Source organism: Chiloscyllium plagiosum, chromosome 5 (assembly GCF_004010195.1).
Source record: "Chiloscyllium plagiosum isolate BGI_BamShark_2017 chromosome 5, ASM401019v2, whole genome shotgun sequence".
Taxonomy (NCBI): domain Eukaryota; kingdom Metazoa; phylum Chordata; class Chondrichthyes; order Orectolobiformes; family Hemiscylliidae; genus Chiloscyllium; species Chiloscyllium plagiosum.
In genome coordinates, this window is record NC_057714.1 from 103,048,177 (window position 1) to 103,062,951 (window position 14,775).

General features: G+C 41.8%; 1 protein-coding gene across 1 annotated transcript in view; it reads right to left on the reverse strand.

Annotated features, from left to right (window-relative positions):
• The window catches only part of rbm33a (RNA binding motif protein 33a), a 159,544-nt gene that overhangs the window by 40,034 nt on the left and 104,735 nt on the right, over window positions 1-14,775 (reverse strand). The window contains exons 16-17 of the mRNA XM_043691050.1: window positions 14,038-14,661; window positions 2,747-2,956 (exon numbers count right to left, since the gene is read on the reverse strand). Coding sequence (XP_043546985.1) covers window positions 2,747-2,956; window positions 14,038-14,661 — 834 coding nt within the window. The remainder of the gene's footprint in view (window positions 1-2,746; window positions 2,957-14,037; window positions 14,662-14,775) is intronic.

A 14,775-nucleotide genomic window follows, 5' to 3' on the forward strand; every position in this document is an offset into this window, starting at 1 on the left:
ATCTATTGGAGGTATACAGGATAGCAAAGGGGATTTACAAAGTAGATGTAAAGGGGACATTTCTCTTTGTGGATAAAGCTAGAACAAAAGGTTTTAGGTTAAGCAAGTGCCAGATTTAAAACAGAGATGAGGAGAAATTACTTCTCCCAAAAGGTCACGAAGCTGCGGCACTCACTACCCCTGAGTGCCGTGGATAATGAAACACTGAATAAATCTAAGGAGGCGAAGATTTTTAAATTAGTAAAAAGGTTGAAGGGTTTCAAAGAACCAGCAGGGAAGTGGAGTTGAGGCAAGATGGTATCAGCACTGATTGTACCGAATAGCGAAGCAGGCTCGAGGGACTGAATTGCCTTCTCATGCTTCGAGTTTTCGTACTCTAACATTCTTGTCAACTCCTGATGCAAATTGAACTATGTTAATGAAGACCGCAGGATCATGGGACTGGATAAGGAACACAAATTTGCTATGAAAAATTTTGACAGTGAATTCAGTTAATCTGATAATTTGCAAAACACCATAAAATCATGAAAGCTGCGGGAATGTTAAAAATCCAAATGATTCACCGATAACTGATAACCTAGCTTTGTCTAGTTTGTTTATAACTAACCAACACAAAACAGTATGCAATTATAAAGCATCCTTCTCAATTGCACAACAAAGGTGGTTCGCAAACAGCCAAATACTTCTCTGAAACAGGGCAGAATTCTTCTGGTTCCAAGGCAGGCTTCAGGATAGGACTGACAAGAGGGTGTAACAGGTGGGAGTTGAGTTGGTGTATTAATACGTTCTAACCTCCAGCTGAAGCAGCAAAGTGCTTCTTCCAGTGTGGCATGTTTCAAAAATTAACTGACAAAGGATTCATGATGCAAAGTAGTAAACGGTGGAACAGCTACAACACTGGCATCTACCTGACAATGTGGGCAATTACACTGGTACATCTTGCACACAAAAAGCAGGAGAAATCCAACTGGCAAATTAGCACCCTTTCAATCTATTCTCAATCATCAATAATATGATGTAAGGTGTCATCAACAGTACTATTAGGCAGCAGTTGTTGAGCAATAACCTGCCCTGTGACACTCATGACCTGGAGGTGCCAGCATTGGACTGGGGTGGACAAAGTTAAAAATCACACAACAGGTTATAGTCCAAGAGGTTTTTTTGGAAGCACTAGCTTTTGGAGTGCCGCCCTTTCATGAGGTGGTCACAATCATCTCATGAAGGAGCAGAACTCTGAAAGCTAGTGCTTCCAAATAAACATGTTGGACTAGAACCTGGTGTTGTGTGATTTTTAACTGCGACACTCAGTTAGGGTTCCATCAGGGCCACTCAGCTTTTGACCTCATTACAGTCTTGGTTCAAACATGAAGATGAACTCTAGAGGTAAGATGAGAGTGACTACTCTTGACATCAAGGCTACACTTGACCAATAATGGCAGCAGGAACTTTGGCAGAACTGGAATTAATATGAATCAGGGCAAAAAAAAGACAAAGGAAGATGGTAGTGCCATGCAGATAAGTCATCTCAGTTCCAAGGTATCTCTGGCATTCAGGTTAGTGTCCTTGGCCCGATCATCTTCAGCAATTTCATCAATGACCTTCACTCTATTGTAAGCTCAGAACTGTGGAATTTCTGCTTATGACTGCACAATGTTCAGCACCATTTATGTATGAATCCTCAGATTAAAAGCAGTTCATGCCCAAATATAAAAAGAATTGTACAACATCCAGACCTGGACTGGAAAGTGGCAAGTAATAACTGTGCTGTAGATGTGCCAGTAAATGACCATCTCCAACAGAGAATTTAACCACAGGCCCATGACATTCAATGAAATTACCACTGAACTCCCCCCACCGTGAACACTCTAGGATGTTGACCAAAACCTGAACTGTACTGGTCATACAAATACTGTGGCTACAAGACCAGGTCAGAGGCAAGAAACTTACCTCCTGACTAACGCTCCCCGAATGAACCATGACCAAAAAAAAATGGAGAGAAAGATGGAGGCAGAAGTTGCTGAACTAGACAATGAATCCAGAAGGCTATAGATTGCTGTGCCAAAATGAAGTGCCGTTCCTTCAGCTTGTGATGAGCTTCATCGGAATAGTGTAGCAGGCCATGGACAGAAAGGCCAGACTGGAAGCAGGGTAGAGAATTAAAACTTCAAGCAGCTCAAATCATGTTTAAGAACTGAACAGAGGTATTCTGCAAAGCAGTCAACTAGTCTACATTTGACTTCTCAAAGTCGAGGAAATGTAGAGCAAAGTTCCAAATTACGCATTTGGGTATTCCTTTCTCAACCACCTGCCAACTGTTATGTGTGAAAAAGGGACAACACCCTGTTCTGCAAGTGAGTTTGAGAAAGCTTGAAGTAGCAGCATTAACTGCTTATTGAGACAGTGCCAGATGATAATGTCACCGGAATGACAGGTAAGAAACTTGACAGTTTTATGAAAACACTGCAAAACCTGTCAAAATTATTTCCTTCCACATAACATAGGGAAACACCTTTGGGAGTGAGGAGACCAGGACTGTCCAAAGAGAAAAAGAGGATCCATCCCAGACTCTGTTTCCTCTTTAGAGGCAAAATTTTAGAACCAGTTATCAAAATGTATTCATTGAATACAATGAAGGGTTAATGAATTTAAAACAATTAATCCCTTATTACATACGGGCTGACTGCCTCTTTTACTTTTGCAGTATAAGGCAACCGAACTTCCAATATTTGAAAATAGATGTGCTTACCCTGTTCTGCTGATTGGCTGAATTCTTTGTCATTCCTAATAATTGTGGTACAGATTGTTGCCGCTGCTGCTGTGGACGCTGCTGTGGCTGTTGCGCTCCTTTTGTCAATGTGACCTTTCGAACAGGCTGCTGTTTCTGAAGATGCTGCTGGTGTTGCCGCTGTTGAGACTGGACCTCAGGATGAGAAAAGCCTGTGTTCTCGCTCCCCTGCTGTAAGAACACAGCATCATGCTGCTCAGTGTCTTCACTCAACACAAAACCTTTTACCACTCACCATGTGCTAAATGCAGTATGACCTTGCAGAAACTGGAAAAATAAACTACAGACGAATTCACTTCATCCACACAAAAATGGCTAATTTACTTGCATTTTGTAGGACAAAAGCAAAAGATGGTTTTCCTTGTAATGATGGAAATAAATATTTTATTCCGTTACATACCCACAGTAACGGCTCTAAAGTGTAGGAAAAACCCACTCATTAATTTTCAATGGTACTATTTAAAGGCATCATCTGGCAAAATCATGCTTAAACCTCTTGTCACTCCTCCGAAAATCATTGGTACCATAGAACCTAACTGCTCGTGTGTAATTAACAATAGCTAAACCATATTTTGTGAATAAGGTCAGGTCTCACAAAGTCTAGTGAGTATAAGGTAATGTATAGTGCAGCACCAATATAAATATTAGAACTACCAAGTTTCTGCAGTTCTGAAGAAGTCATACTGGATTCAAAATGTCAACTCTGCTTCTCTTTCCACAGATGCTTCCAGACTCACTGAATTTCTGCACCACTTTACGTGTTTATGGCTGTCCATGCCTGTACTGTTATCAATGAATAACAGGTGACAACTATCCTCACTCTGAACAGTTCAGAATCACCTGAAACAATATGACAAGTTTGGAGAAGTATGTGAGAGCTGCCATCAACCTTGGAAACTGTCTCATGATCTCATTCTCGCTAATTGCTAAAGTGGGTGAGTACTGTCAATTGTGAAAGAACATATTTAAATTGTTCTTCTCTCAGAAATTCCCATTACTTAAATCATACCTGCTTATAAAGCATATTGTTCAATCCTATCAAATAGTATAACATGCAGACTTTGCAATTGTCATTGCTCTGCACCAGTGAAAGTTATCTGCATATCTCACAGTCTTGCACATTGCAAATGCTTAATGTCTATGTGGATTACTTTTTTAACATTTATCATGGCAACTTTATGATAGGAAAATCACAAATATTTTATTACTAGAATACCGTGCATAAGTAGCGGGACACAATCCTTTATCCAAAATCCGAAAAGCTCTGAAATCTTTTTCATGGAGTGTGGAGCGTCATTTTAGCGTGTGAACAGGTGACCCAACTCCACACCCACTTAAACCACGTCACCCAGATGTGACGTGGCAGTGTGGCCCAGCACTGGCAGGCATCAAATGTGTCTCAGCGCTCATACTATTCACACGTGCGTCTGCTGTTGGGTAATTTGTTTTAATTTCATTGTGAGAATGTCATTTATTCCAAAATCTGAAAAATTCTGAATTCCGAGAAAGCAACTGTCCCCAAAGATTTCGGATAAAGGACTGTGTACCTGTAATTGCCTAGTATGAATCAAAATGCTGTCTAAAATAAGCAGCTCTTTTTCCTTCAGTATTTGAAATTTTTAATGTTCAAATGAAAAAAAAATCACATTTAAAGTAACATGAATACATTTACCAACTGATTGTTAAATGTTTCAAAATCTTAATTAAACTTTTAACGTCAAGTTCTCAGACAACAACAAAAGCTTGAGGTTCAGCTTAGTATTTTCACTTCAGCAGTTGGACTTAATCACATCAGTGCATCTGGAACAGCATGCAATTTGTGCAACAATATAAGGCGATATTCTTTGATTCAGTGAAGACTTGGGAGCTTCTCTGCTTTTTCTGTAAACCTTTCAAACAAAATGGGAGCCAAATACTTGAGATATTAGTTTGACATTTCCAGTATGAGCTCCTCACAAACAGCACCTGGGATTAGCAACACCTCAGATTCTGATTCGGTAGGAAACACAAGACTTTTTTTTTTAAAAACATTACTCATTCTCCATTCATTACACTTATCTCTATTCCAGTAGAGGAGTGGCAGCCAACATTCTCACATTGGGTAAAGGCACATTTCAATTTCTGTCTTCCTCATGAGACAAAGTTTAGGAAGGTGAGGGATGCCACAATAATAAATATGAAATTGATGCATAAAATTCAAAAGCAAAAAATTAATGATTTAAATGGGCAATTAGTAGAAATGACCAATAAAATGTGCCAAGCAGCCAAGCTTAATAATTATCCAATCTTCACCTTTTTGGCTAACATGCAGAGCTAACGAAAAAAAAGAATAAGCCTCAATTCATGGTCACCAGAGAAGGGAGAGGTTACTGGGGCCAAGCTAAGGTGTTAGGCTTAGCTAACGCTGAACTTGGGGTTGCCAATGGTGAGGAACATTCGGAGCTGGCCTCAGTGGAATTCACACATGCAAGTGGGTCGGAAGTGAGTCTCCTGTCAGCCTGGAGTTTTCTCCTCTACTTTTCGTCTTTCCCAGTTTCTCTTACCTCTTCCACCCTCCCTTACTCTGCCCCTTGAAATTCAAAATAATCCATGGGGCTTTGCACCTCAAAAATGTCAACTAAACATGAAGGGGATAAATAGACAAGGTATTTTCCCTCGGTTGGGGGAGTCCAGGACGAGAGGGCGTAGATTTAGGGCGAGAGGGGGGAAAAATTTAAAAGGGACCTAAGAGGCAACTTTTTCACGCAGAGGCTGGTGCGTATATGGAATTAGCTGCCAGAGGGAGTGGTGAAGGCTGGTACAATGACAACATTTAAAATGCACCTGGATGGGTATATGAATAGGAAGGGTTTAGAAGGATATGGGCCAAGTGCTGACAAATGGGACTAGATGAAGTTAGGATATCTGGTCAGCATGACGACTTGGACTGAAGGGTCTGTTTCCATGCTGTACATCTCTATGTCTCTATGACTATTAATCTGCCAACAAATATTTTGCATTCACGTTAAAGTGGCCAAGTAACCTTTTTTCTGGAGTGACTGAAATCCAATTAGATAAATGGTGACTTAATTTTAAAAAGTAAATGAAAGGAAAATTAATGGCAGCAACCCAGCAGCCTGACCATCATTTCCACCCCCGGCCCTCATTGTCACAGCCATACTTGCATATCCCCTCACCATTCAACTCTCTCAGACTCCCCCCATGGCCATTGATCTTTCATTGCCTTCTAACCATGGTGTGACTGTCATCTTCTTCATCCCTCTCACTTAAACCAGAGTTCCTGAGAGCCTCCTAATCCCAGAAGTAGCCCGCAGACTCACAGCCAAGGCTCCAGGTTTTGGGTTGCTCACGGCTTCTCTAAACCTGACTGGTTCTCACTCATTTGTTTATACACTCACTAGCAAGCCTGCAGTAGCACATATGGGAGAAAAAAAAAGACCTTGGATCTAATGAGGAGTTCCTTGCAAAATCTTTCACTTTCAGTCATCTGTATTTGAAATTCTGGCTGTATGAATGAGCCGGAAATTTGTCTGAGTTACCAACAAATCAGATCTCAGGCCACATGAAATACTTTGGTGAGCCATGTGTGGTCCATGGTTTTTTAGATTCAGCACCCCTACTATAGAAGATTTATGATTTCCTTTATCATCTTATGCATTTTATGAGCATATTCCTTATCCTAAAACACTGAACAATGAATATCTGTTGCAAATCTTCAAAGTGTCCTGAAGCAGGTTAACAAGTGTGGAACAAAAGAGAAGGAACAGGCCCTTCAGCACCCCCCATGCCTGTGCCAATCATCATGCCCTAACTAAAAAATAAACCTTCAGCCCTTATTCGGTCTGTATCCCTCCATTCCCTCCCCACCCATGTAACCATCCAGATACCTCTTAAATGTTGCCAATTTGCCAACTTCCACCATCTCTCCTGGCAGTGTGTTCCAGGCACCTACCATTCTCTGCATAAAAAAATCTCCCTACTACATCTCCTCTCAAAAGTCCCGCTTTCACCTTGAACCTGTGCACCCTTGTATTTGAAACTTCAACCCTGGGAAAAAGCCTCTGACTATCCACGGTATCTATGCCTCTTATAATTTTATCAAGTCCCCTCTCAAACGCCACCTTTCCATTGAAAATAATCTTAAACTTTTTAACCTTCCCTGACAAACAATGCCCTCGAGACCAGGCAACATCCTGTTAAATCTTCTCTGCATTCTCTCCAAAACTTCCATGTCCTTCTGGTACTTTGGCGAACAAAACTGCACAAAATACTCCAAATGTGACCTAACAAGGGTTTTGTACAGCTACAACATGATTCGCCAACTCTTGTACTCCATGCCCTGGCTGATGAAGGCAAGCATGTCATATGTCTTCCTGATTTGGAGATGCCAGTGTTGGACTGGGGTATACAAAGTTAAAAATCACACAACACCAGGTTATAGTCCAACAGGTTTAATTGGAAGCACACTAGCTTTCGGAGCGACGCTCCTTCATCAGGTGATAGTGGAGGGCTCGATCGTAACACAGAATTTTATAGTAAAGATTTGCAGTGTGATGTAACTGAAATTATACATTGAAAAATTGATTGTCTGTTAAGCCTTTCATCTGTTAGAATACAGTGATAGTTTCACTTCTTTCATGTGTAAATCACAAAACCTTTTTTTAGAAGTTGCATTCTCGGGTTAGCTGTTAACAATGGTGATAGCTAGACAATATGTTGAAGGTGTTAGCCCCGTGTTCTCTGTCTATGACCTGATGTTTAGATTGATTCTAATCTAAAAAGTGAGATAATAGAGTTTTACATAAATTCATGCAGATTTTGAGCTCAGAGTTCTACATGAATGCATGCAGTTTTTGAGCAAAGTGCAATGTAACTCTGCAAGTACAAGTTCACCCCACAAAATATGTGTGTGCATGTGGGTCTTTGTCTGTCTGTGTGTGTGTCTGTCTGGGGTGGGGGTTGTGAGTGTGAGAAAGTGTGTGTATGTGTGTAGAGTGCAGAATGTCTTAAGTCTGTGAGGGGGTGCATGTGTGGGTGTCTGTGTGCACCTGTGTCCATGTGTATGTAGGAATATGTGTGTGCATGTGTGTGCGTGTGTGTGTGTAGTGCAATGGTGATCACCTGTAATGTGACATGAACCCAAGGTCCCAGTTGAGGCCCTCCCTATGGGGACCGAACTTAGCTATCAGCCTCTGCTCGGCCACTTTCCTCTGCTGCCTGTCCCGAAGTCCACCTTGGAGGATGGTCACCCGAAGGTCCGAGGCCGAATGTCCTGGACTACTGAAGTGTTCCCCTCCTGTCTGTTGATTGTTGTGCGGTTGTCCACACAGTGACATCAACAAGTTTCATCCCACCATCAAACTCACCTTGGACTACTCTCGACAGTCTGTCTCATTCTTGGACACGTGCATCTCCATCAAGGACGGACACCTCAGCACCACACTCTACCGCAGACCCACAGACAACCTCACAATGCTACACTTCTCCAGCTTCCACCCAAAACATATTAAAACAGCCATTCCCTATGGACAAGCCCTACGCATACACCGGATCTGCTCAGATGAGGAGGAACGTGACGAACATCTCGAAGTACTCAAGGATACCCTCACAAGAATGGGGTACGAGGCTCAACTCATCGACCGCCAGTTCCGACGTGCCACATCAAGGAACTGTAACGACCTCCTCAGGAGACAGCACGTGCTGCAACTGACAGGGTACCCTTCATTGTTTAGTACTTCCCAGGGCTGAAAAATTATGCCATATTCTTCGTGACCTGCAACACATTATCGATGAGGATGAGCATGTCACCAAGACCTTCCCCACACCTCCACTACTTGCCTTTAAACAACCACCAAATCTCAAACAGATCATTGTTTGTAGCAAACTGCCCGGCTCTCAGGACAACTACATACAACCCTGTCACTGTGGACGCTGCAAGACGTGTCAGATTGTGGACATAGATACCACTATTACGCGTGGGAACACCTCCCACCTTGTACATGGCAGGTACTCATGTGACTCAGCCAATGTTGTCTATCTTATACGTTGCAGGCAAGGATACCCAGAGGCATGGTACATTGGGGAAACTGAGCAAAGGCTACGACAGTGGATGAATGGGCACCACACAACAATCAACAGACAGGAGGGTTCCCTCCCAGTTGGGGAACACTTCAGTGGTCCAGGACATTCGGCCTCGGACCTTCGGGTGACCATCCTCCAAGGTGGACTTCGGGACAGGCAGCAGAGGAAAGTGGCCGAGCAGAGGCTGATAGCTAAGTTCGGTCCCCATAGGGAGGGCCTCAACCGGGACCTTGGGTTCATGTCACATTACAGGTGATCACCATTGCATTACACACACACACACACACACATACACACAGACACAGGTACACACAAACGCGCACACAGACACCCACACACACTCTTATAGACACACACACTCCCACATGCACCCCCTCACAGACTTAAGACACTCTGCACACACTATACACACACACGTACACACGTACACACACACTTTCTCACACTCACAACCCCCACCCCAGACAGACACACACACAGACAGACAAAGGCAACTTTTAAAAAAAGGTTTTGTGATTTACACATGAAAGAAGTGAAACTATCACTGTATTCTAACAGATGAAAGGCTAAACAGACAATCAATTTTTCAATGTATAATTTCAGTTACATCACACTGCAAATTTTTGCTATAAATTCTGTGTTACGATCAAGCCCTCCACTATCACCTGATGAAGGAGCATCGCGCCGAAAGCTAGTGTGCTTCCAATTAAACCTGTTGGACTATTACCTGGTGTTGTGTGATTTTTAACATATGTTTTCCTAATCACCTTGGCCACATGTATTGACACTTTTAGGGAACTGTAGACCTGCATGCCCAGATCTGCTTGTATATTAATGTTCCTAAGGGTTCTGCCATTACAATAGAATTTAATCCTCCAAAACACATCACCTTGTATCTGTCTGGATTGAACTCCATTTGCCATTTCGGTGCCCAAGTTGTCAATCTATATCCTGTTCCATCTTTGTGAAGATTTCTAGCTCAAGTTGTGGTTCAGGTTTTAAGTTTGCTCGCTGAGCTGGTAGATTTGTTCTTAAGACGTTTAGTCACCATGCTAGGTAACATCTTCAGCGAGTTTTCGGTGAAGCGCTGGTGTACTGTTTGTGTTGTGGTGGGTGATATCACTTCCGGTGCTTTTTCTGAGAGACTGGTAAATGGGGTCCAAACCGACGTGTTTATTTTTGGAGTCCCAGTTTGATTGCAAGGCCTCTAGGAATTCCGTGCATGTCTTTGTTTCACTTGTCTCAGAATGGATGTACAGTACCAGTTGAACTGGTGTCCCTTGTTGTCTGTGTATAAGGAGACTTGTGATAGTTGGTCATGTCTTTTGGTGGCTTGTTGTTACTCATGTATCCTGATGGCTAGTTTCCTGCCCATCTGTCCAATATAATGTTTGTTGTAGTCCTTGCAGGGTACTTTGCATATGACGTTCATTCTGTTGCTTGTTAGTACAGGGTCCTTTAGATTCATCAAGAGTTGTTTCAGTTTGTTGGTAGGTTTGTGGGTTAGCATGATGAGCCTGTTGTATCCTTGCACAACTGTCAGAACTATCAGCAACTCCACCAATCTTCGTGTCATCTGCAAACTTACTAATCAGACCACTCACATTTTCCTCCAGATCACTATATATACTAAAAACAACACAGGACGCAAGTCTGATCCCTATGGAACACTAGTTACCGGTCTCCATTCTAAAAAACACCCTTCCAGTGCCACCCTTGGTCAGAATGACCAAGCCAGTTTTGTATTCATTTAGCCAGTCCACCCCAAATTCCATGTGATTTTAATTTTTGTACCAATTTGCCATGTGGGACAATGCTCTCTTGGCTCTCATTGACAGAATATGCTTATTGTGGACAATGTATAGCAAGAGTTTTGGACAAATTAAGCTCACTGAAAGTTTGAATAAGAATTCTGAGAGATCTGGATAGAGCAGACATGAAGATGTTTCCCACTGGTAGGACAGATTAGGGGCAGCATGGTGGCTCAGTGGCTAGTACTGCTGCCTCACAGCGTCAGGAACTCTGGTTCAATTTCAGCCTCGGGCAACTGTGTGTGGAGTTTACACACTCTCCCTGTGTCGACATGGGTTCCCTCGGGGTGCTCCAGTTTCCTCCCACGGTCCAAAGATGTGCAGGTTAGGTGAACTGGACATACTAAATTCTCACAGTGTTCAGGGATGTGTAGGTTAGGTGCAATAGTAAGGGGAAATGTAGGGGAATGAGTCAGGGTGGGATGCTCATCAGAGGGTTGGTGTGGACTTGTTGGACTGAGTGGCCTGTGTCCACACTGTAGTGATTCTATGAAGGACCCAAGGGCTTAGCCTTAGTGATGGGACAGGCCTTTAGAAGTGAGATGAGGAGCAATGCTTTCAGCCAGAGGGTGGCAAAACTGAAACTCATAGCCACAAACGGGCTATGGAGGCCAATTCACTGCGTGTATTTAAGACAGAGAGATAGGTTTTTGATTATTGAGGGGATTAAGAATTACAAGGAGAAGGCAGGAGAATGGGGTTGAGAAACATATCAGAGTTTAGATCAGAGTGGTGCTGGGAAAGCACAGCAAGTCAGACAGCATCCGAGGAGCAGGAAAACCGACGTTTCGGGCAAAAGCCCTTCATCAGGAATACAGGCAAGGTGCCTCCAGGGTGGAGAGATATACAGAGCTGGAAGGTTGGAACTGGGGTAAGGTGGGGGGAGGGGGGGGTGAGGGGAAATGAGGAAGCTGGTGAAGTCCACATTGATGCCCTGGGGTTGAAGTGTTGCGAGGCAGAAGATGAGACATTCTTCCTCCAGGCGTCGGGTGGTGAGGGAGCGGCGGTGGAAGCAGCCCAGGACCTGCATATCCTCAGCAGACTGGGAGAGGAAGTTGAAATGTTGGGCCACGGGGCGGTGGGGTTGATTGGTGTGGGTGTCCCGGAGATGTTCCCTGAAGCGGTCTGCGAGGAGGCATCCAGTCTCCCCAATGTAAAGGAGATTGCATATCAGCCATGATCGAATGGCAGAGCAGGCTTGATAGGCAAAATGGCCTATTTCTGCTCTGATGTCTTATGGATATTATTTTTTAATCAACCTGTCAGTATGTTATGGCACACCTCAGTGGCAGGTAGAACTTGAACTCAAACAATCTAGCTCAGAGGTAGATAACTAACATAACACTACAAGATAATCTTACAATATCATTGATTACTTGCATTGCAAGAGGAAAGAATAATCAATTTAACAAGTACAGAATAATAGTTAGATTTTCTTAACCAGGACTGAATAAAACATTTTGAAATCAAACTAAAGTATGCAAAATCAAGAATGGATGGGACAAGCTAGAAAGATGGGACAATAGTTACAACAACTGAGTTGTCAAGACCAAATGCAAATTGGGAAGATAGGAGAAACTTAGAGTATTGCAAGTCTGTGGCTTTCCCATCCAGTGCGAGTAGTTAAATCACAAACTGTCAACTTTCAAGGAGAGAGTGGATAGCTGTTTGAAGAAAATGGGTTAAACATAATAGGAAAACAAGACCAACTCACTGTGATTGGGGTCAGTTGTTTGTATGGAAAGTAAACAGACTGGATTGGCCAACTCGCTATGTATTTTTCACATTTTATCAGTGTTGCAGATGTCTTTACAGTTTTATAAGTCAGAAAATAATTATTTTCTAAATAACAAAAAATGTTTCCAGATGATAAATGCTTTTGCAACTCTTTTTCAGAGAAAAAAAAAATCCTGGTTAAATTCAGAAAATATATGGTTTCCATGAACTGCATACATCTGCCAGCACACTAATGTATTTTTATTAAATCTATCCGGAAAAAATCTTTTCCAAAAGACCTTCAAAATCTGACAGATCAAATCTTATTTCTATTCTCAAACCTAAGCAAGTGGTGATAACACCAACCACATTCAACAGTGCAAATTGATTAATCCCCCTTTTATAGAATTCCACCTCTCCTGATTACACCTATCAAATGTTAAGTACCATTATGCTGGAGTGACAACACATGGCAAATTCCCCATCCATTTGCAGCAGTCTTTGTGGTCCTGCTCGCCTGTACTAACACTGATGAAAAATTAATTTCCCTTATCTACAACTAAGCCACGAAATCCAAATCCGGCAAACTGGCAACTCTTTCTGTACAGGTATTATGAAAACCTCTGAAGATTAATTGCACGTCAGGTGACATGAAATTAATTTCTGTATTCCTGACAGACATTTGATACTCTGTACTGAGAGAAAAGATAACATTGTCAGAGTACACAGAACGACAGCAGTGCAGCTTCCCGGGCAGCTTCGCAAGGATTCCCTTTATAAAAAGGATACACTGCCTGTCAAAGGTACAGCCACCAATCCAGTTGCTGGCAGACTTTGCAAGACAAGAATCTATTAACAGTGACACAGTGCTTTTTTTTTAAACTAGTTGCAAATAAAAGAAAATTCAAATTTCTGTTCAAATCCTAGTGACAGTTATGGGAAAATAAGCAGATTTAGCATTCTTCTTTCACCTTAAGGTATAAAACCTGAATTATTTGAAGTACTATTAATATCAAAAGTTTAATTAGTACACATGGGCATTACCTACAGGAGATTTTACTGGAGGTCACATATAGATTATTTTGCACTTCTACAAGCAACACCGTCTGGCAAAACAAAAATCAGATTTAAAGGTGACTCACTATCAAGTCAAAAATGTTGATTTATTTTCGAAGAACAGTGCTCTTTTCCAACATTTACTTGTACTAAACATAACAAGCAAATGACAGAAAAATGCACTGTGAGGCTATACCAGATTTTAACTTCCTAAATACTTGTGAATGCACAACAGAAGTCTCTGAACCACTGGCAAAAAAGATGTGTATACTCAGCACTAAAATGACACTGAAGGAACAATTAAAGACAAAATTTCTACAAAATCACGCGACAATTTTTTTTCTGATGCAACAGATATTTTTTCAAGCTTCTAAAACCAAACTGCTTTAGCAAATTATTTTAACCTTGAAATGAAGATGAGTAAATTGTAAACCAAAGCTGGAACAAAACATACAAAACCAAACATTCATATTCGCACCTGCGATAGGACTTGCATAAACCGAGGTTATCACTGTCAAAGTTAAAACAAAATTGGCTTTCTTTCTAGCAATTGCACAATGCATATGTACAAAGAAACCTAGGTCTTACCATAGTTGGAAGCTTGAGGACTCTTATTTTGGGATTAATGTGAGGCCCATCCCCTCCTCCACTGTTCATCCTTTGCATTACAGTCCGTTTCACACCAGGTTTCAATTCTGGAGTCTTGACTGAAGGGACAATCACCTTTCCACATTGCATGCTAGATCCTGGTAAGTTAACAGGTTTAGACTGAACAACTTTTGGAAACTGAAATTGATTTAAAGGTGCAGGTCTGACCTGTTTGATTTGGTTGATGTTCTTTTTCATTTCTGCTTGAACCTGTATAACATTCCCTGTTTGATGAGTTTTAATAAATTGCTGTTGTGTTCCTGTGACTTGTTTCTTTGTGAATAGTCTGTTTTTTATGTTTGGCTGTACTAGGCTTACAGCTTGTAGTGTGGACACGTTAATGTTCTGGGGAGCTTGTGAGGTATTTACTAGTTGTGATAGTTGTTGTGCAGCAGGCGGCTGCTGCTGCTGTTGTTGTGCAAGACGTTCAAGCAATTCTTTCTTTCGGGCACCGGCTTGCTGCTGACGTCGGAGTTCCTTCTGTTTCAGAATTTCTTCTCTGAGTTTTTTCTGCTCTTCAATTTTCAAACGATATACTCGTGTTTCCTCATCTTCATCTGTAGGCTAATGAAAAAAAACATTAATAAATTCAGACACACAAAATTAAACTATTTACAAAATTGGTTTTACACAATTTTGAAACTGCCTACTTAAGTGCAGAAAATACAAAAAAATTGT